The sequence below is a fragment of the Phyllostomus hastatus genome, unplaced genomic scaffold, assembly GCF_019186645.2.
Source record: "Phyllostomus hastatus isolate PE091 unplaced genomic scaffold, TTU_PhHast_1.1 phas_contig_40, whole genome shotgun sequence".
NCBI lineage: Eukaryota > Metazoa > Chordata > Mammalia > Chiroptera > Phyllostomidae > Phyllostomus > Phyllostomus hastatus.
Window position 1 is genome coordinate 27,387,738 of NW_025333872.1, and position 21,029 is coordinate 27,408,766.

General features: G+C 36.5%; 1 protein-coding gene across 3 annotated transcripts in view; it reads left to right on the forward strand.

Moving 5' to 3' along the window:
• SMAP1 (small ArfGAP 1) overlaps positions 1-21,029 on the forward strand; it is a 154,583-nt gene that overhangs the window by 85,160 nt on the left and 48,394 nt on the right. For 2 of the 3 annotated variants that reach the window (XM_045843200.1, XM_045843202.1), the window contains exon 5: positions 11,925-12,005. In XM_045843200.1, the coding sequence (XP_045699156.1) occupies positions 11,925-12,005 (81 nt within the window). Of the gene's footprint in view, positions 1-6,547; positions 6,629-11,924; positions 12,006-21,029 lie in introns of all 3 variants that reach the window. The other variant, XM_045843203.1, reaches the window with a different exon arrangement.

Sequence of the window (21,029 nt, forward strand, 5' to 3'; positions counted from 1 at the left end):
ATTGCCCAGGACTGCCACCTTTCTGTATGCTGCCTCTCAGCTTCCAGATGCTCCTCATAGGACATGTCAGGGCACAGGGCTGGCCTAGCGGCCAGCACCAGACATTCCCTTTGGAGGAGCCCCATGCTCGGATGAAAGGAGAAAAGGTGCAGGCCAGGTGGGCCAGGCTGCAGAACCAAGCCCCTGTATTGGGAGAAGGGATCCAGGCCTGGCCCAGGAACCCCGTGTAGTGGTTCCAGCTCACTGAGCTTCACCTCGAAGCCAGGCTTGAAGCTGTCACAGAGATTTTCTTCGGGGGTTCCCGCTTCCTCTCCCGGAATTCTGGGTCACTGCTGTGCAGGGGTGGGACATTGTAACCTAGGAGTCCTCAGTCCACTGCCCCGCCCCGGCATGTAGAACAGATGGTTGCGATGGCCAAGATACGTGACGTGGGGCTGGGCATGTTTACTGAGAGTGCACAGGGCTGGAGTGTCAGGACCCAGGTAGGGGGGGCACAGTAGCCACAGCACTGCCTGGCTCAAATGGAGGGCAGTGGGGCACAGGGCTAAGAGATGGACACTCCACTGGAGCATGTCCCTCCTGAGCCAACTTCACGCTCTGTTCCAGCTTGCACTCCTTCTTGCACTTCTTTTCTTCTCATGCCCTGCTTGGCCTCATGTATAACTCATTTTTAAGTGGTTCAGTGAAACCTGGCAGCTGTGTGTGTGTGGATGTGTGTGTAGACAAAACAAATGTGTCACACTGTTAAGGTTTGGTGAATATTAGTGAAAGAGATATTCTCTAATTTTTTACATGATTTTGTAGGTTTGAAAATAAAATGTTCAAGGTAAAAGATTGTATACTCTTGAGTTTATATTGCTAACATGATGAAAATTCAGAAAAGTTCACAAAAATCACATTTAACCCACAGGAAAATATACTTTACCGATTCATGTATAAGCATGCTAATGATTCTTTAAAAGTTTATATTCCAGTAATTTTAAAGTATTTCTTCTTTTATTGTGGCAGTCAGTGTGCAAGTTACTAATCTTACATATTATTAAGAATTACATTATATATATATATCCTGTATTTTGTCTTCAGTAATAGATTGAACATTCATTCAAATAATTTTTTATTATTTATTGGTCACAATGTCCTAGGATACTGAAATAAAGAGGACATGACCTTTGCTTTGAGAGAGATTTAATTTTATAGTGGGGATGTGACTGGGTTAAAAAAATAAATATGAAACAGAATATAAGTATTCTATTAACAGTGGTATCCAACCTTTTGGGGTCTCTGGCCCACACTGAAGAAGAGTTGTCTTGGGCCACACAGTGAATGCATTGCAACACATAATCACACACACAAAAAATCTCATGATGTTTTAAGTAAATTTACGATTTTGTGCTAGGTCACATTCACAGCCATCCTGGACTGCAGGTTGGACCCCTCTGAATTTCTTATATCTAAGGTACTTAAGGAGTATTAGGACACCTAAGGGTATCTCTAAGGAGGGGCGATTTGAATATTAGTTGTAGTCTGATAAAGGGATGATCTTGAATGGCTATGCAGCTTTATATGGCTGTTACTCCTATATTAAATGACTTGAAATTGCTTTACATTTATAGGTTTTATGTTTGATTTTTACATATTTTCTGTCTCTTAATTTAGCTGTCATTTTTTAGTGATGCCAGTGTGTGTTACTATTCTTATTATTTTCTTATTTTAAACAAGGGTAAGGGCCTAAAGTTGACCCTGCTCCCTCCCTGTGGAAGACAGTAATTTTTTAATCCTTTAAAAAAACTGATAAATTTCTTGCCCTTCTGAACATAAACATTTTAGAATATTGTGGCAAAATACAAAAAAAGTGCCATAGACTATAGCAGAATGGTGGCAAAGAGTTTGCTCATTTTTCTAAAATATGCCCTTTTGCCTCCCAGGCTGTTTAATGTGTTGATGAGCTAAGCTTCACATGAACCCATCATGTAGAGTATGAAAGGAGCTAGGGTGGTACTTCCTTCATCTCTAGGTACTTGCTTGTCTGGTGAAGAGTGGCTTTAGTGAACTGTTAATAAACATGATGCCTGGTTGTATAAACATGATCCTTTTGAGAAAGTAGGGAGACTTATATGAGGGTGACTGCCCAAAAAGCAAGAATTTTCTTCTAGAGGGCGGGTCACTTATAGTACAGGCTTCCCCAATGGATGAGTATTCTAGGAAACCATCTGTATCAGAGTTACCAGCTGGTGTAGAGAGAGGCTGCATTTGGCTTCAGTGAATTTGTTTTTGAAGACTCTTTCAATGCATTTGCCCTTTTCATGTGAATAATATACATGTGAATAAATGGGTGACAGTAATTTTATTACTTGTTGGGGAAAAATGCCGCAGAAAATGTTATGTTACAGACAGCTTACAAAGAAGCTGCTCTAAGTAAAACACAGGTTTATGATTGGTTTTCTTGTGTTAAATGAGGCAGAATGTTGATTGACAATCAGCCTCATTCTGGGTGTCCTTCAGCCAGCTGAACTGTGGAAAATGTGGTAAGAATTTGTCAAGCCATCTTGGAAAACCACTGTTGGACTATTGATGAACTTGTGGAGTTGACTGGAGTGTTGTGGAGTTGTCAGCAAATTTTATCTGAAGTTTGGGGCATGAAGAAAGTTTCAGTAAAAATTTGTGCCACACTTGCTCACACCTAAACAAAGAGATAATTGCTTGGCTACATGCCATGCTTTTTTTTAAGTACTAATTTTATTTTTTAAAATTATACATTTGATTTCTATACAACCTTATTTATTTTTAGAGGGGGAAGGGAGGGAGAAAGAGGAAGAGAAACATCAATGTGTGGTTACCTCTCACGGGCCCTCTACTGGGGACCTGACCTGCAAACCCAGGCATGAGCCCTGACTGGAAATTGAACCATGACCCTTTGGTTCGCAGGCTGGTGCTCAGTCCACTGAGCCACACCAGCCAGGGCTACATGCAGTGCTTTGAAGGAGAGTTGGAGGCTGACCCTGATTTTTTTTCCAAAGTAATAACCAGAGATGAATCTTGGTGCTGTGGTTATGACCCCAAAATGAAATAGCAATCTAGCTAATGAAAAATTGTCACTTCACCATGACCCCAAAAAAGCATGACAAGTGAAGTCAAATGTGAAAATAATGATCATCTGTTTCTTTGATGTCATAAGATTGTGCACTTGGAATTTGTTTCTCTGGATGAAATGGTCAACCAAAGTTTTTATCTGGAAGTTTTGAGAGGGTTGTATCATAATTTGTAGAAGAAACGTCCTGTGTTGTGGCAAACAGGTCCCTGGTTCTTCCACCATGACAACGTACCTGCCCACACTACGCTGAGTTTTCAGCAGGTTTTGACCAAAAATGGCCTCTCCCCAAGGCCCACTCTCTTTTCATCCAGTCTTATCCCAAGTCACTTTTTTTTTGTTTATTCGATGAAAGAAGTCCTCAAAGGGAAATGTTTTGCCAATGTGGAAGAAAAAATGGCAGAACTAAAAGGCCTCAAAATCAGTAAGTTCAAAAACTATTTTGAGCAGTAGGAAAAAATGTTTCGATAGGTGTATTGCATCAAATGAAGAGTACTTTGAAGGTGACTGAAGTTTAAGCATGTAAGAATAAATACTCAGTTTTCAATAAATAAATTTTTGAAGTTTTTGGAGTTTTTGGAGTTGTTTTTGGTCCCCAGTTGGTATGTGCTGCTTTTATGGAAGGAGTTTGTGGTATAGGCCATATGATTTTGAGTGCTATATAGTACCATAAGCATGAATTAAGGGAGAAGGCTTAAAAGGGAAAAGTGAAGTTTAGATACAAACAAAAACAAAGGAAAATATATTCCAAGTAAAATGGTTTTTCTAGAATTTTTACTGGTTTGTAATCTCAAAAAATTTATTTACTTGCATCTTTTACAGTAACTGCATAGTGCTGGTCACCAGTGTGAGCATATCATATCAGTCTTCATTCATATCAGTCCTCACTACTTTCCTTCCTTGCTCTTGAGATTTGGGCTAGCAGTGAGTGTGTCATGTTGAAACTAGACGTAGAGTGATAGAGATTGGTTGTTGAAGTTTCCTTGGATTGATTGTTTCTTCCCTTTTTTGTTCATTTAGTCATCTACAGCAAACGTTATTGAATGTATACCATCTGCAAGGCACTGAGATTGAAATGGTATAATCTTTGTCCAAAAGTAGTTTACTCTTACTAAAGATCAATGTGTAAATATACAATGGGCAGAATGTGGTAACTGTTATGACAGAAGAATAAAAGTGTTATGAGAACACAGAATTTAGGTAGCACTAGTTAATTTCCACTTAGGAGAATATTTAAAGGAGGTATGTTTAAGATTATCTTTAATTGAAAAGTAAGATTTTAGAGAAATTTGAATGAGTGTTGATAATACAGAAAAGACAATTTTGGCTGAAGGGACATTTTATCCCATCTATACTAAAGTTAGATAAAGAGGAAAGAGAATTCAAGTATATTATTTGGTGTTTGGTTTTGGTGAGTAGTCCAAAAGACTGTCTTGTCTAGTGAGTGTAAAGGAGGAATATTCGGGGTGGATAAAGGAGAGAATCAATGTATGAGGAAATAAGTCTTGAAAGGCAAACAGGGATTGTATAGAGGACTTGATGCCAGATTTCTCAGGATTTTTTTTTTTTTTTTGTATTAAGAGATAGTCATTGGATTAATTTCCTTTTGCCACTTAATACATTTCTGGAAACTTCGTGACTTAAAACAACACAGGTTTACCATCTTGCATTCTGTTGGTCAAGAGTGCGCATCGGTGAGCTGCATTCTCCGCCGTGGATCTCCCCAGACTGAAATCAGTGAGTTGGCCAGTTGCAGTCTTATCTGAGGCTCAGTGTCTTCTTCCAAGCTCATGATTGTTGTCAGAATTCATTTTCTTGTGGCCGTATGACTGAGGTCCTATGTTCTTGCTAACTGTCAGATCAGGACTACTCTCAGTTCCCAGCAACCACCCTCAGGTCCCATTGATGTGAGAGAGAAACATCAATCAGTTGTCTCTCATACACAGTCTGACCAGGGATTAAACCTGCAACTGTGCTATGTGCCCTGACTGGAAATTGAACCTGCAACCTTTTGGCATACAGGATAACACTCCAGCCAACTGAGCCACCTGACCAGGGCTGAATTATCTTGAATTAGTAATTCTCGACATACTAAATGCTTCTATTCCTCTTTTATTTCTATGTTCAGCTTTACATGAATTTGTGCAAAAAGGGATTTATGATACAGGTTATCATCTTAAGTGTTTTTATGTTTTTTTTCTTTTTTTAATCTCTTGTTTCTACATAAAGTAGCAATTAAAGATCTCTTACAAGTAAATGTCCAGTGGGATAAACCAGCTTTGAAGCCATGTTTTAAGATGCTATTTGACTTCTTAAATATTTTCGTTTATGTGTAATTTCCATTAGTAGTCACTAAATGGTTAGTTTGCACAGTTGTAACAGCTAATAAATAATGGGCAAGGCAAAAAGCCCCCTAAGTTTACGGTCTCAGATTGTGATTCAAGAATTACAGCCATAACTAACTTAACAAGCAGTTGGAAGGAGGACTTGTCATCTCACAATGTTATTTTGACATTACATAATGACCTTTCTTTAATAGTAGCTTTTATTTTAAAAAATTCCTCATAGGCACTATTGATATGATAGGGCAATATAGAGATGTCAGTTTTATGGCTCCAAAGGGGTATGAATTTAGTTCTAAATGCCTTTCAGTTACATTTTGTCAGTAAAGAGAGCAGGAAGATAATGCTTCCATTAAAGTGATCAACTACATATGTAGAAATTGAGTAGGAAGATGTGTGAAAAGGCTTTTAGATGAAATCCTTTTTCACGTATAAATTGCCTCTGCTGTGTATATAACTCTCTGATAACACTTTGGGGTAATTCAGCAAGTATAGCACTGGAAATGGTGTTTGTAAGTACTGATCATAAAGAAGGAAGTATATAAATTTTAAGTCTGCTGCTTTGTTGTTATATTGCATTAATCAACTTTTTTCTCCAAGACTTTTTTTTCTGTTTTCTTAAACAGTTGATTGAAACTTTAATTTTCCCTACTTAAGCTCTGTTTTATTTTACATTCTTAAAACAGTTATTATAAGTAAAAAAACAAAACAAAACAAAACCCAAAAATTCATTTGTGCTCTCCTACTACTTGGGGCAATGTCTCATGCATTAGTGCTTCAGTAGTAACAATGACTAAAAGTGAGTCACTGGAGAAGCTTAATTATTTTTAAAATACTTTGGCATGACCTTGTCTTAGTACATTTTAAATTTTATATCTTAGTAAAATCCACTTTAGATCATACACTGCTCTGTAATAAATGTTTCATTTTTCAAAATTTTATGTGGAAAATTTTAAAAAGCAATGCATTCTTCTTGATGCATTATTTTCCTTTGTTAACACACTTCTGAGTACTTCTAATCTCAGATATTCTTGAGTTTTGTTTCTTTCTTGTACCTGTCAGTTCTGATTACCTTCTTTTTGTTTTTTTCTCCTGATTTTTCACCTTCATTCCACAGATTTCTTCCTCTGATGCTCCTCTTCAGCCTTTGGTAGCCTCTCCTTCTCTACAAGCTGCTGTTGAGAAAAACAAATTGGAGGTATGGTAGTATTCTAGCCAGCCTCATTATGTAGTGTTTGTAGTATGCCGTAATTTGGAGTGCTGTAATAGTAGTTCAAATTTTGGATGGTCTCCAGCATTAAATGTGTTATATACGACAATTTCTAGAATATTTCCTTGTGCCACAGGTAGAATTAAAGTGCTTTAATCTATATTTAATTGCAGAATGATTGATTTATTGGTACTATAGGTATATCTCAGTATTTAAGAAGCTTTTAGCTTTTTGGTGTTTCTATTACTGTCTTATGCTTTTCCTTTACAGGAACTTTTTTTATAGTTGCTGTTGAATTCTTTGATCTATTAGTAAAATCTGATGAAAATGTTTTCTTTGTATGACTCTATTGTCATAATCACTTGAAGAAAGTTAATTTTTTAAGCAATAGTAACAGTCATATAGATACATTGTATATAGTATAGAATCATGAGTTTAGAATCATCAGTGATAATTTTTAGACTGTGTTTGGGGTAGGGGTTGTTAAAGGTACATGATACTACCATTATAGATTTTTTAGCCATCCCTACACATATTTGAAAGTTTTAATTTTTTTACTATTTACCTTTTTAAAATTTATCATGACTCTAATGAATTAGTTTGAGACATTGTTGGAACTAGTACTTTTTATGTGTCTGCCTCTTGACAACGGTGCACTAGACATGAGGGCTACAAAAACAAATAAGATACGGCCCCATCTCTCAAGGAGCTTATAGTCTAATGGAGAAAAACAGATTGCTAGGTAACTTTACAGGTCCTATGCAATATAATGTATACAGTGATTGACATGTATTCACTATGCTGCTATTAATAACAGGAGACATACTTTCAATGCATATTAAATTCTTTCTTAAAATCATTTATTTATTGTTCAGTTACAGTTATCCCACCTTTTTCCCCCATTGCTCACTCCTACACCCTCACCCTGCATTCCCACAGTCATTCCCCACCCCCCATTGTCCATGTCCATGAGTCCTCAGTTCATCTTCCTTGGCTTGCCTCTTCCCCTTCTTCCTTCATTATCACCCCCCTGCTCTGATCACTGGCTATTTGTTCTTTATTTCCACGTCTCATATCATATTTTGCTCATTTGCTTTGCTGATTAAGTTCCGCTTAGAGGTGAGATCATATGGTATTTGTCTTTTACCACCTGGCTTATTTCACTTACCATGATACTCTCTAGTTCCATCCATGCTGTTGCAAAGGGTAGGAGTTCTGTCTTTCTTTCTGCTGTGTAGTATTCTATTGTATAAACATACTAGTTTTTTGATACACTCATTTGCTGATGGGCACTTGGGCTGTTTCCAGCACTTGGCTATTGTAAATAACACTGCTATAAATGTTGGGGTATATAGGTCCTTTTGAATTGATGATTCAGGATTCTTAGGTATAGTTGCAGCTGTGGGATCACTGAATCAAAAGACAGTTTCATTTTTCTTTTTTTGAGGAAATCCATACTGTTGTCCACAGTGGCTGCACCATTCTTCATTCCCATCAGTAGTGTACTAGGGTTCCCTTTTCTCCACAATCTCGCTAGCATTTATTGTTTGTTGATGCCCTTTCTGACCAGTGTGAAGCAGTATTTCATTGTGGTTTTAATTTGCATCTCTCTGATGGCTAGTGATGCTGAGCATTTTTCATGTATCTGTGGGCCTTCCGTATGTCCTCCTTAGAACAGTGTCTGTTCTGGTCCTTTGCCCATTTTTTAATGGATAGTTTGTCTTCTGGACAAACTGGAGTCACGTGGGTTCTTAATACATTTTGGAGATCAAACCCTTGTCCGAGATATTATTGGCAAATATGTTTTTGCATATGGTTGGTTCCCTTTCCTGTTTGTTGATTTTTTATTTAGCCATGCAGAAGCTTTTTATTTTGATGAAGTCTCATTTGTTTATTCTTTCCTTTATGTCCCTTGCCCTAGGGGATATATCAGTGAAAATATTGCTGCCTGGGATATCTGACATTGTCTTGACTATGTTCTCCTATAGGACTTTTATGGTGTCACAACTTATATTTAAGTCTTTTAACCATCTTGAGTTTATTTTGGTGTATGGTGTAAGTTGGTGGTTAAGTTTAATTTTTTTGCATGTACTTGTCCAGATCTCCCAATACCATTTGTTGAAGAGGCTATTTTTATTCCATTTTATGTTCCTGTCTCCTTTGTCAAATATTAGCTGACCATATTGACATGGGTTTATTTCTGGGCTCTCTCCTCCGTTCCATTGGTGTACATGGCTGTTCTTATATCAGTACCAAATTTTGCTGATTACCATGTCCTTGTAATATAGTTTGATATCAGGTATTGTCATCCCTTCTACTTTGTTCTTCTTTCTCAGAATTGCTGAGGCTATTCAGGATCATTTGTGGTTCCATATAAATTTTAGAAATATTTGTTCTGTATCTGTGAATATCTCATTGGTATTTTGATAGGGATTGTGTTAAATCTGTAGATTGCTTTGGGTAGTATGGACATTTTAATGATGTTAATTCTTCCAATCCATGAACATAGTATATGCTTTCATTTATTTGTGTCTTCCTTAATTTCTTTCTTCAGTGTTATGTAGTTTTCTCAGTACAGGTCTTTTACTTCTTGGTTAAGTTTATTCCTAAGTATTTTATTTTTGTTGTTGCTGTAGTAAATGGGATTTTCCCTCCTAATTTCTGATATTTCATTGTTGGTACACAAAAATGCATTTAGTTTCTGATTGTTGGTTTTGATGCATCTTAAACTCTTAATAAACATTAGCTATAAGAATAAGAGTGCATTCCAAGGAAAGAAAGCATCTTGTGGAAAACAAAGACCTGTGGGCATAGTGGAATGTTTGGGGGTTTGCGAGTAGAATGGCATAGCTGGAACATGCACAGGATAGGGACCCAAGTGGGAGAGGAGCCTTCTAGTGAGCCTGCTGAAGAAAATTGGTATTCATTCTGAAGGCCCTGGCACTTTAATGATGCCTTTTAAGGGTAAGAGGGGTAACAGGATTTTATTTTCATGCCATAACAAGGCTCCACTGCCTGTGGAAAGTGAATTTTGTACTGATGGGTGTCAAAATGGCTTGAGAACCTGTTATAATTCATGAATAAAATGATGGGCGCATGTGCTAAAATGGAGGCAGAGGGGATGAAAAAGAGAGTGGAGTTTTAAGAGATCTTGAGAAGATAGAATCTGTGGGATTTAGTAATCAATGGAATATTGAAGTGCTTTGGGAAGATTTGATGATTCCCATTTTCTAGCTTGAGTATCTCAGTAGATGATGGTGATACTGAGTGAGAAAAGGATGGAAACTGAGGAGGAAGAACAGGTTTGAGGAGAGGAAGTAAGGGAGATGAATTAAAGTTGTATCTTTTGAGTATGAGGTGACCATGGAACATCCAGGTGTCTGATGGGTGGGTGCATATATAGGTCTTATAGTCTAGAGGAAAGGTCCAGGTTGAGAGGGAAGGGATGAGGGAGTGGAAAACATTTCATATTATATACAAATTTTTGCAAATCTCATTATTTATTCTTCTTATAAAGTGGGGGTAATATTCACCTCATAAAGTTGTTAGGATTAAATGAATGAAGTCGGTGTCTGGTGTGTAGTCAGGGGATCAGTAAATGTCAGTTGTTGTAAGGAAGAACAGTCCCAAATAGCAGTGCTCCACTGGATCGCAGTGAGTTGTGAGATTTGGGAGCGTGGGCTCTGTTGTCCCATGGCCCTTCCATTCATTAGCTTTGTTGTTGTGTGCCTTACTTTCCTAAGATTTTGTTTCTTCATTTATAAAATGACAATAATGATAGCTTTTTCCAGACAGTTATTATAAAAATTAAATTAGAAAATAAGGTTCTTATCCCACTGCCTGGCCCATAGGAACTTTTATTGGATCTCTTATGTTATAGACTAGGAATTGCCAGTATTATCTTTTCTGATTTACAAATAGTAAAAATTCTGTCCTTGAAAGAGGTTGTGTCAAACACCATTCTAAAGGCACAGGTGCCAACACAACCTTTAGGCATTTAGATTAAGTTATGTGTGATGACTGTTCTGCCTTTCCTGGGTTCATCAGTTTATATTTTCATGTTACTATCAGGAAACTAAGGTCAGATCAGTACTCAGTTGCAGTAGTCATTCAGTTCTATGTTTATACTCATCTCTTCCCTCTTAATGCCTTATGAATAATGTTCTTAATTTTTATTTTTATTTCTTTTTTTAGAATTTTTAATTAGATTTTGGGGTGACACTGGTTAATAGGATTATATAGGTTTCAAGTATACAGCTTAATAATACATCATCTGTATATTGCACAGTGTGCCTGCCACCTACCATTTCTACAATGTTTGACCACCTTTTTACCACTCCGAGGTGCCTCCCTCCATCCCCCGCTTCTCTCCTTTCCTGTGGTAACTACCACCCTACTGCTCTAAGAGTTTTTGTTTCTTTGTTTTTTGTGTTTGTTTACTTGTTGCTTTCATTCTTATATCTGACATATGAGTGAAATCATGTGGTTATTTTTCTGTCTGACTTGTTTCATTTAACATTATATTTTCAAGGTTTATCCAAGTTAATCTTTATTTCATTTTCCTCTTTTGGCATGTTTGTGACTATAAGTATTAAATATTATATCCTGTTTTATCTTTCTTGAAAACACAAATTGTGAGCATCATAATACCATTATAGTTTACCTTGACTGTTGAATTACACTAGTAAGTTGGCTCTGGTTGTAAAGCACTATATTTAACTTTTTTTTCATGAGAATATAATTGTATTTGCCATTTTTAAAATCACAGCACTGTGGTGAGAAACTGAAAATGTTTTGTGATATTTTTAAAAATTAAAGTGATTATACTGTACCCTTTCTCTCTTATGTTTACATGTTATAATCTGCCTTTATCTGTGTGATAAGAATTGTGTTCCATCAGTTACTTTACTTTTTCTTCTTAGTCACATTTCAACTTTATGGTTTTTACTAGGAGGCTTAACCTTATGTAAAAATGCAGTGAGAATTTATTGAGTAGAGGTTTCATTTGTTTAATTATCCAAGCTCTAAAATATCAAAGAAGTTCTAAATTGTCTCTCCTCTGTTTTAGTTTCTTAGGAAAAGATATTTATTGTGTTATCAACATGAAACCTCAGCAAGAGTATGAAATTGCTGTTTACATTTCTATTTCAGTATCACCAGATATTGTCATCATTGAAAATTTTTACCTTTCTCAAATGACAACTCAAACTAATAAAACAAAAATGTGTTAAGAGCTGATATTTTTTAAAAAGTAAACTTATCAAAACTTTGGGCTATGTTTTAGAAAGAAAAGGAAAAGAAAAAGGAAGAGAAAAAGAGAGAAAAAGAACAAGAAAAACCTGCAAAACCTCTTACAACTGAAAAGGTAAAATTTCATTTTTTTTTTTAATCTACGAAGACTTATTTGTATACTTATATAAGAATGAGTTTTGGGATATTCATGGTTGGGAAATTAAACCATTCTCTCAACAGGTACTTGTTGAGTGAATACTGTGTGCCAACCATGTTCAACAGCTTGCTCTGTGTGATTTGTCGTCAGTACATATGTGTGGGTATAGATTATGTGAATTTCTCTAAGACAAGTATTGGATTGGCAGTCCATTTGTTTTTAGCTTTTTTTTACCCTATTTTTCCTCATACTCCACCAAAAAACAAAAACTCGTGTGAAAGAACTTATACTTTGAGACCTAAATTTATAATGTCCTGGATGCATTGATGTGTGCTTTATCTGGTAATATTTGTTTTTAAAATTCTAAAAAAAAATTTCTAAATGTACAAAAACTCTAAGGAGAGTTTTAAAACCTATTTCTTATTTTACTTGAAGATCATTTTCCTTACATTTTTTATCCCTTAATTCATGTGTTGTCATTCGACTTAAAGCAATACAACCTAACCAGAAAGTAAAAAATGCAGTGAGGAGAGGACAAGGTGTTTCTTCACTCACATGGAAAGCATCCATGTTCTAATTTTCAAAAGTGTCTACCTATATACATAGTAACGGAACCCCTGGCCTTTTGATTCCTAGCTCTCCTGTTTTGCTGTCTGCCAGAAGATGGTTGTTCTAGATAAACATTTCAGTCTTTTAAAGTCGTCTGTTGCCTAGGTTTATGGCCTCCTGTTACCAACCTGGTACTACATTTAACATTATTGACTGTGGATCTGGAGAAATAGGTTGGGGCTCTCTTTTTTGATAACTATGATTAACAATCTCGAGGTATTGCTTCAAAAGTGTCAAGAATGATTTTTAGTCTGGGTTATGGAAAAAGACTCATTTCATAAATACTTCATGGTGTGAACAGCCTTAGAATTGAGGACATTGATTATAGTGAATATTAATAACCTTATAGAGACTGCTGTGCAGTCTTTGTTATTTTTCCCTTCTGTACACAGTACTCTTCAGATCTTTCATCACTTGAAGCTTTTCCTTTTTAGTTTCATAGGCTGCATAGCTTTGATCAAATGTTATTAGTGTCTGCAAATGTACACTGTGTTTTATATCCTGTTGCTTTAGTTCACCTGAATTAAGGTCCCTTACATATGCAGCCTGACTTCTTACTCCCCAACCACACTCAGCCCTCCTTTATTGTATAAAGCATGCTATAGGACTTGAGTGGGTGTTACACTTCTAGCTGCTGTGATGTTCTGTGTGATTTAAGTGTGTAGTATGGCTGGTAAAAATAACCTTAAGAGGGATTTGGTTTGACAGTTTGTTTTCAAGTAGAGTAAATGCTACCACCATTTTGCATCCAGGGGAGTGTGTGCATGTGTGTGCACACATGTACTATTTGGAGAGCTACATTGGAAGATTTCTGGGAGGAAATATTTGAATTGAATATAGCAACTATTAGGATGCCTGCAGTGTAGAAGGCACACTAAGTGGCTGGAAGAAATATAAAAATGTGCACAGAAGGGAAAAATAATAAAGACAGATACCCCAAAGAATCTTAAAATTGAGAAAGAATTTCCTGTGATTGAATTTTCAAGTGATTGAAAGCAGAAGACATGAAAAATAACCCGAGTAAAAGGCTGATACAGTACAACAGGAGAGGTTACAGAGCGTGGACATTTGGTGACATGAGAGATCACATGTTGGGAGTATTAGGGAAGTCTTCATGGAGGTGGTTACATTTGACATGACCTGTGAAAGATTGTTAGGGAGGTGGAGGAGAGGGCAACAGGCAGAGGAAATAACATGAAAAATGAGTGGAATCGTAAGGCATATTTTGGCAATAATGAATAATCTAATATAACTAGAGTATAGGACAATAATGGAATATAAGACAATAAAATTGATTTTGAGGAAATCTTATGTTTCATGGTAAACAGTGGATTGCTTTTGATTTTGAATACAAAGGAAAAGCTATCAGCTATATAAATCCAAGCAAGAGATAATTAAGGCTTGATGTAGAGTGCTTTCTGAAAAATAGATTAGCCAACATCTGATTCTCTTAGAAGAATGATTGAAAGACTTTTGTCTTAATGCATTTTACTTTGCTTTTTTTGACAAATAGCCTTGTCAAACTCCAAGGAACTATTATATGACAGTCATTCATTTATTCTCTCAAATATGTATTAAGCAGTCGCTATATATATGCAACACTAGGGTTACAGTAATAAACCAAACAGCATCCTCATGTGGGGCTGGAACTCCTTGCTCCTAAGACATCCCTCCCAAATTTTTATCTACATGTGGGTGTGGGACCAGCCCTACCAGTCTGGTTGGATGTGGTTTCTTTAATTCCGTAGTTGTCAGACTTCATTCAACTCCAATGCTGACAGTTCTGGATGATGGTTGTTCTATATTTCAGTTGCAATATTGATGTGGTTGTGTGAAGAGGTGAGCCATGTCTACCTATGCCATCTTGACTGGAAGTCTCCCTTTTTATTGTATTTTCTTCCATTACCTTTTATCACTCTTATATTCCCCTTCCTCCTGCAATCACTATACTGTTGTCCATGTCCATGGGTCCTTCTTCCTTTTAGCTCAATCCTTCCACCCTCTAACCTGCCCTCCCAGAGCTGTCAGTCTACTCTCTGTGTATCTGTCTGTATTTTGCTAGTTAGTTCAGTTTATTCATTAGATTCCACATATAAGTGAAATAACATGGTTATTGTCTTTCTCTGACTGGCTTATTTCACTTAGCATAATGTCCTCCAGGTCTATCCACACTATTACAAAGGATAAAATTTTCTTTTTTATGGCTGAGTAGTATCGCATTTTGTAAATGTCTTACAGTTTTTTTATCCATTCATCTACTTGTGAACACCTGGGCTGCTTCCATATCTCGGTGATTGTAAATAACGCTGCAGTGAACATTGGGGGTGCTTAGTTCTTTCAGATTAGTGTTTCAGGTTTCTTTGGATAAATTCCCAGAGGCAGAATCACTGGGTCATAAGGTAGTTATATTTTTAATTTTCTTGAGGTATCTCCTACTGCTTTCCATAGTTGCTGCACCAATTGCATTCCCACCAACGGTATAAAAGAGTTTCCTTTCCTCCAAATCCTCACCAGCACTTGTTAAAGTTTGTTGATTTATTGATGATAGCCATTCTGACTGATGTGCGGTGATATCTCAATTTGCTTTTTAATTTGCATTTCTCTGACGATTAGTGACATGGAACATTTTTTCATAAGTATTGGCCATCTGTATGTTCATTTGGAGTGGAGTCTTTTCAGAACCTTTACCTGTTTTTTATTTGGAGTTGTTTTTTTGGTATTTAGATTTATAAGTTCTTGCATAAATTTTGGATAATAATCCCTCATCAAATATATCAGTGAATGTGTTCTCCCATTTGGTGGGTTATCTTTTTATTTTGTTGATGATTGCCTTTGCCATGCAAAAACTTCAATTTGATGTAGTTGCATTTGTTTTTTTTTCTTTTGTGTCCCTTGCCTGAGGAGATATATCAGAAAAAATTTTGCTACAAGCAGTGTCTAATGTTTTACTGCTTGTGTTTTCTTCTAGGATTTTTGTAGTTTTGGGTCTGACATGTAAGTCTTGAATCCATTTTGAACTTATTTTTGTGTGTGGTTTAAGAAGGTGGTCTGCTTTCATTTTTCTGCACATACCTGTCCAACATTCCCAACATCGTTTATTAAATAAACTATCTGTAGTCCATTGTATGTGTTTGCTTCCTCTGTCAAATATTAATTGACTATGAAGGCATGGGTTTATCTCTTGGCCCTCTATTCTGTTCCATTAATCTGTGTTTTTGTTGTCATGCCAGTACCATGCTCTTTTGATTACTATCCCTATAGTATAGTTTGATAGCATAGTATAGTATAGGTAGCATGATTCCTCAAACTTTGTTCTTTTTTTTTTTCCTCAAGATTACTGTTGGTATTTGGGGCCTTTTTTGGTTCCATATAAGTTGTTGAAATATTTGGTCTAGATTTGTGAAATATGTCATAATATCTTGATAGGAATTTAATTGAATCTATAGATTGCTTTGGGTAGTATGGACATTTTAATGATGTTATTCTTCCTTTTCATGAACATAGTAAGTACTTCCACTTGTATCTTCAGTTTCTTCTATGTCTTATAATTTTCTGAATACAGGTCTTTTACATCCTTGGTTAGATTTATTTGTAGGTATTTAATTTTTTGTGACACAGTTCTGAATGGGATTGCTTTCTTAATTTCCCTTTGTGATAGTTCATTTCTGGTGTATCAAAATGCAAATGATTTCTGGATATTAATTTTGCATCCTGCTACTTCACTGAATTCATTCATCAGTTCTAGTTGTTTTTTGGTGGATTCTTCAGCGTTCTGTATGTACAGTATTATGTCATCTGCAAATAAAGACAGTCTTCTTCCTTTTCAATTTGTCCCTTTTTTATTTCTTCTTGTCTGATTGCTGTGGCTAGGACTTCTTGAACTATAGCAGACATCCTTGTCTTGTTCCCAATTTTTTGCAGAAAGCTTGTAAGTTTTGTCCATTGAGTATGATGCTTGCAGGGGTTTGTCGTATACAGCCTTTACTATGTTTAGGTTTGTTTCCTCTATTCCTACTTTGCTGAAAATTTTTATCATAAATAAGTGTTTGATTTTATCAAATGCTTTTTCTACATATATTGATATGATCTTGTTTTTTTATCCTTCATTTTGTTTATGTGTAGCATCACATTTATCGATTTGCGAATGTTATATCAGCCTTGCACCCTCACAATAAATCCCACTTCATCATGTATGATCTTTTTGATGTATTGCCTTATTTGGTTTGTTAATATTTTGTTGAGGTTTTATTTTCAGCCATCAGTGTTCATCAGAGATTTTGGTCTGTAATTTTGCTTTTTTGTAGTGTCTTTATCTGGTTTTGGAATTTGGAGAATCCTGATGTTGTAAAAGGAGCTTGGGAGTTTTCCCTCCTGTTGAATTTTTTGAAATATTTTGAAAAGGATATGTGTTAGTTTTTCCAAGAATGTTGGAGAAAATTCACTTGTGAAGCCATCCAGTCCAGGATTTTCTTTGTTGGGAGTTTTTTGATTACCACTTCAGTCTCATTCAGTATAATCTGTCTCTTCAGATTCTCTGATTCTTCCTGATTTAGTTTTGGAAGATTGTATGTTTCTAGGAATTTGTCGATTTTGTCCAGGTTTTCCAATTTGTTGGCATATAGTTGATCATAATATTTTCTTACATTCCGTTGTATTTCTTGGAGTCAGTTGTTATTTCTCCTCTTTCATTTCTGGTTTTATTTATTTGGGTCCTCTAAAATTTGTTCTTGATGAGTTTGGTTGAAGGTTTGCCAGTCTTGTTTATCTTTTCAAAGAACATTGAAATCATTCCATTGTTTTGGAATCATTGATCTTTTGTGTTATTTTTTAGATTCTGTTTTGTTCACTTCTGATCTTTTAGTACCTACTTCCTTCTGATCACTTGGGACATTGTTGTTGTTTTGCAAGTTCCTTAGGTGTCAAGTTAGATTTTTTTTTTTAGCTTTTTCTTGTTTCTTGAAATAGGCCTATAATGCTATGAATTTCCCCCTTAGGATTACTTTCTCTGTGTCCTGCAGATTTTCAGTTGTCATGTTCTCATTTTGATTTGTTTCCAGGTATCTTTTGATTTCCTCCCTGATTTCATTGTTAACACATTCATTGTTTAATAAGATGTTATTTTGCCTCCATGTCTTTGTGTATTTTCAGTGTTCTTGTGGTGGATTTCTATTTTCATGGCACTGTGGTCAGAGAAGATGCATGATATGATTTCAGTATTCTTTCATTTAGACTTCTTTGAGTCCTAACATTCTTGTCCACTTGAAAAGAATATATATTCTGCTCCTTTGGGGTGAAGTGCTCTGAAGATACTGATTACATCTATTTGATTTTTTGTGTCATTTAAGCCCACTGTCTTGTTGATGTTCTGCCTGGAGGATCTATCCATTGAAGTCAATGGAGTGTTAAAATCCTCTACTATGACTGGATATGCTCTCTTTATTGCTCTCTGTTGATCTCTCCCTTTATTACCATCAAGATTTGCTTTACATGTATAGGTGCCCCTATGTTGGGTGCATAAATGTTTACTAGGGTTATATCCTCTTGTTAGATTGTCCCTTTATCATTATGCAGTGTCCTTCTTTGTCTCTAACTCCAGCCTGGATTTTTAAGTCTATTTTGTTGGGTATAGGAACTGCTACCCCAGCTTTTTTTTTTTCCTTTCAGTTTGCATGAAATACCTTCTTCCATCCCTTTACTTGTAGTCTGTGTGTATCTTTCGATCCGAGGTGAGTCTTTTGGAAGCAGCATATATATGGGTCTTACCCATATATATGCTGCTTACCCATTCAGCTACCCTCTGTCTTTTGATTGGAGCATTTAAGCCATTTACACTTGAAATGATTATTGATAGATACATATTTATTGCCATTTTATTTTTTAACTGTTTTCCTGTTTTTTTCTTTTTCTTTTTTTCTTCTTTTTCTTCTTCTTTTTAAAGCAAGACTTTTAACATTTGCTGCAGTAGTGGTTTGATGTTAACAAATGCTTTTAGCCTTTTCTTGTCTGGGAAGCTGGAGGTCTTTTTTCTCCTTTAATTTTAATAGTCTTGATGGGTAAAGTAGCCTTGGTTGTAGGTCCTTGTTTTTATCACTTTGAAAATTGAATGCCACTTCTTTCTGGCCTGAAATGTTTCTATTGAGAAATCAGATGACAGTGTAATTGGAGATCCCTCATCCGTAACTAACTGCTTTTCTCTTGCAGCTTTTAAGAGTCTCTCTTTGTCTTTAAGCTTTGCCATTTTAATTATGATGTGTCTGGTGTGGACCTTTGGTCCATCTTGTTTGTGACTCTCTGCGCTTCCTGGACTTGTGTGTCTAAGCTTTTGGCCATTACTTCTTCAAATAGGTTTTCGAACCCTTGTTGTTTCAAAAGTCTCTTATACTCTTCTCATTTTAAAAAAATTCTTTTTTCTTTCTGCTGCTCTGATTGGCTGTTTGTTTGTTTGTTTGTTTGTTTGTTTTACCTTGTATTCCAAATCGCTGATTTGATCTTCTGCTTCATCTCACCTACTATTTATTCCTTCCTGTGTATTGTTTATTTCAGATATTACATTCTTTATTTCTGACTGTTCCTTTTGGGGGAGGGGTTATATCTTTTTTCATGCTGTTGAGTATTCTTATAATCATTACTCTAAATTACTTGTCTGGTTAATTGCTTACCTCTCTTTCATTCAGTGTTCTTCTGGAGAATTTTCTTGTTCTTTCATTTGGGGCCTGTTTCTTTGTCTTCCCATTTTGGCCACCACTTTGTATTTATTTCTATGTATTAGGTAGATCTGCAAAGATTCTAGGGCAGACTTTTGTTAGACACTGCCTATGACTGGCTCTGGGAAACCTTTTTGGAGCTCATTGATCCACAGCTTTTGGCTCCTTCTGCTGGGCCTTTGTGTGTGCAGAAAGTATGAGGCTCTGCACCAAATCTGGTTTTTACTGGCACTGGCCCAGGTCAGCTAAAGTCCAGAGCTCCAGAGATCCACTTTGATCCGCAGGCATTCTGTTAGGCCTCATCACTTAAATAGCCTCCAGCTGTCCTCCTGAGCAACCTGGCTTAATCTCCACTGAGAGGGATGAGAGGGAGTCCAGAGGGCGCGGTTATTGCTTTTTCCCAGGCAGATGCCCCTTGGAGAGGAGTGCTCTGCCTGAGAAAGATGGCTTCTGCAGTATGGGGAGTGACTCAGCACAGGGATCCTGGCAACTGTTCTTTCAGTTTCTCCCCACAGCCACCAACCTCACTCTCTCGACAAGCGTCTCTAGTTCTTCTGCTGGAGCCCAGGGTAATTGGCTGAAAATGGTATTTTGTGTGATGGCCCTTTAAGAGGCTCTGTCTCTGTTGGACACAAACCGTGATGCTTTTCAAAGCTGCAAGTTATTTGGGTTCCATTCCTACTTGTGGTGCTCTAGCCTGGGGAGCCCAGCTTGGTGTTTAGACCCCACGCTTCTCAGGAGGAAACCCCCAGCCACTGAAATATCCCTTCTGAACTTCAGTTGCTACCCTTGGGAGCCCAACTGGCCCTTTTGCAACTCCTTTGCACTCCCTGACAGTCTCATTGTGGTGAAGTGATTTATTTTTTCTGTCCTTGATTACAAGGCTCTCTCCAGCTAGTATTCAGTTGTTTATTTAGGATGATGTTTTTGTAATTTATTTGTAAGTCCAGTTTGGTCCTAAGAGGTTGTTAGGGTACCTTCCACCTACTGTGCTGCCATCTTGGATCTCTGATCAAAATAGTCATTTCTTACTCTTCATCAAATATCCTATAAAGTTGTAAGATGTTCAGTTACCTCATAGAAGTCAGTTTCTTAGTTTGCATCAAAAGTCAGATCAGGTTGGTATCTTTTGAGCTTTTTAACCTAGAAAATCCTTCTTCACTCTTTTTTTTCTTTTAATTTACTTGTGGGAAAAATGGAGTCCTTTTCTTTGCCTGTGATAATCAGTTTTGCTGATTTGTATCTCCATAGTTCTTTTGTCCTTTGTATTTCCTGTAAAAACATAGTTTATTGGGTTCCCTTTTTTTTCCTTAAGCTAGTCTGTGGTGTCATTAGTTTTCCATCAGGAGGCACCAAATGTCTGGCTGTTTCTCTTCTTGACCTTTTACCTCAATACCTTTTCCAGAAATTCATCAGGGGCTGCAGAATGGTGATATTCTAATTTTGTTTCTTTTTCATTTAGTAGTTGAAATTTCTACTAGTTGTGGTTACTTGGTAGTGTAATTCACATATGAAAGGCAGATTGATACTTTCCGTTTATTTACCAGTTTTCAGAATAATGATTTGATTCATTAGCATCCTCCAGTTGTATCTACTTAGGGCTTTTTGTCTCATTATGTATTCATCAGTTTAAATATATATGGTGTTTTTCTGTTTATTGCAGTTACCATCCTTTGATGGTAAGCTC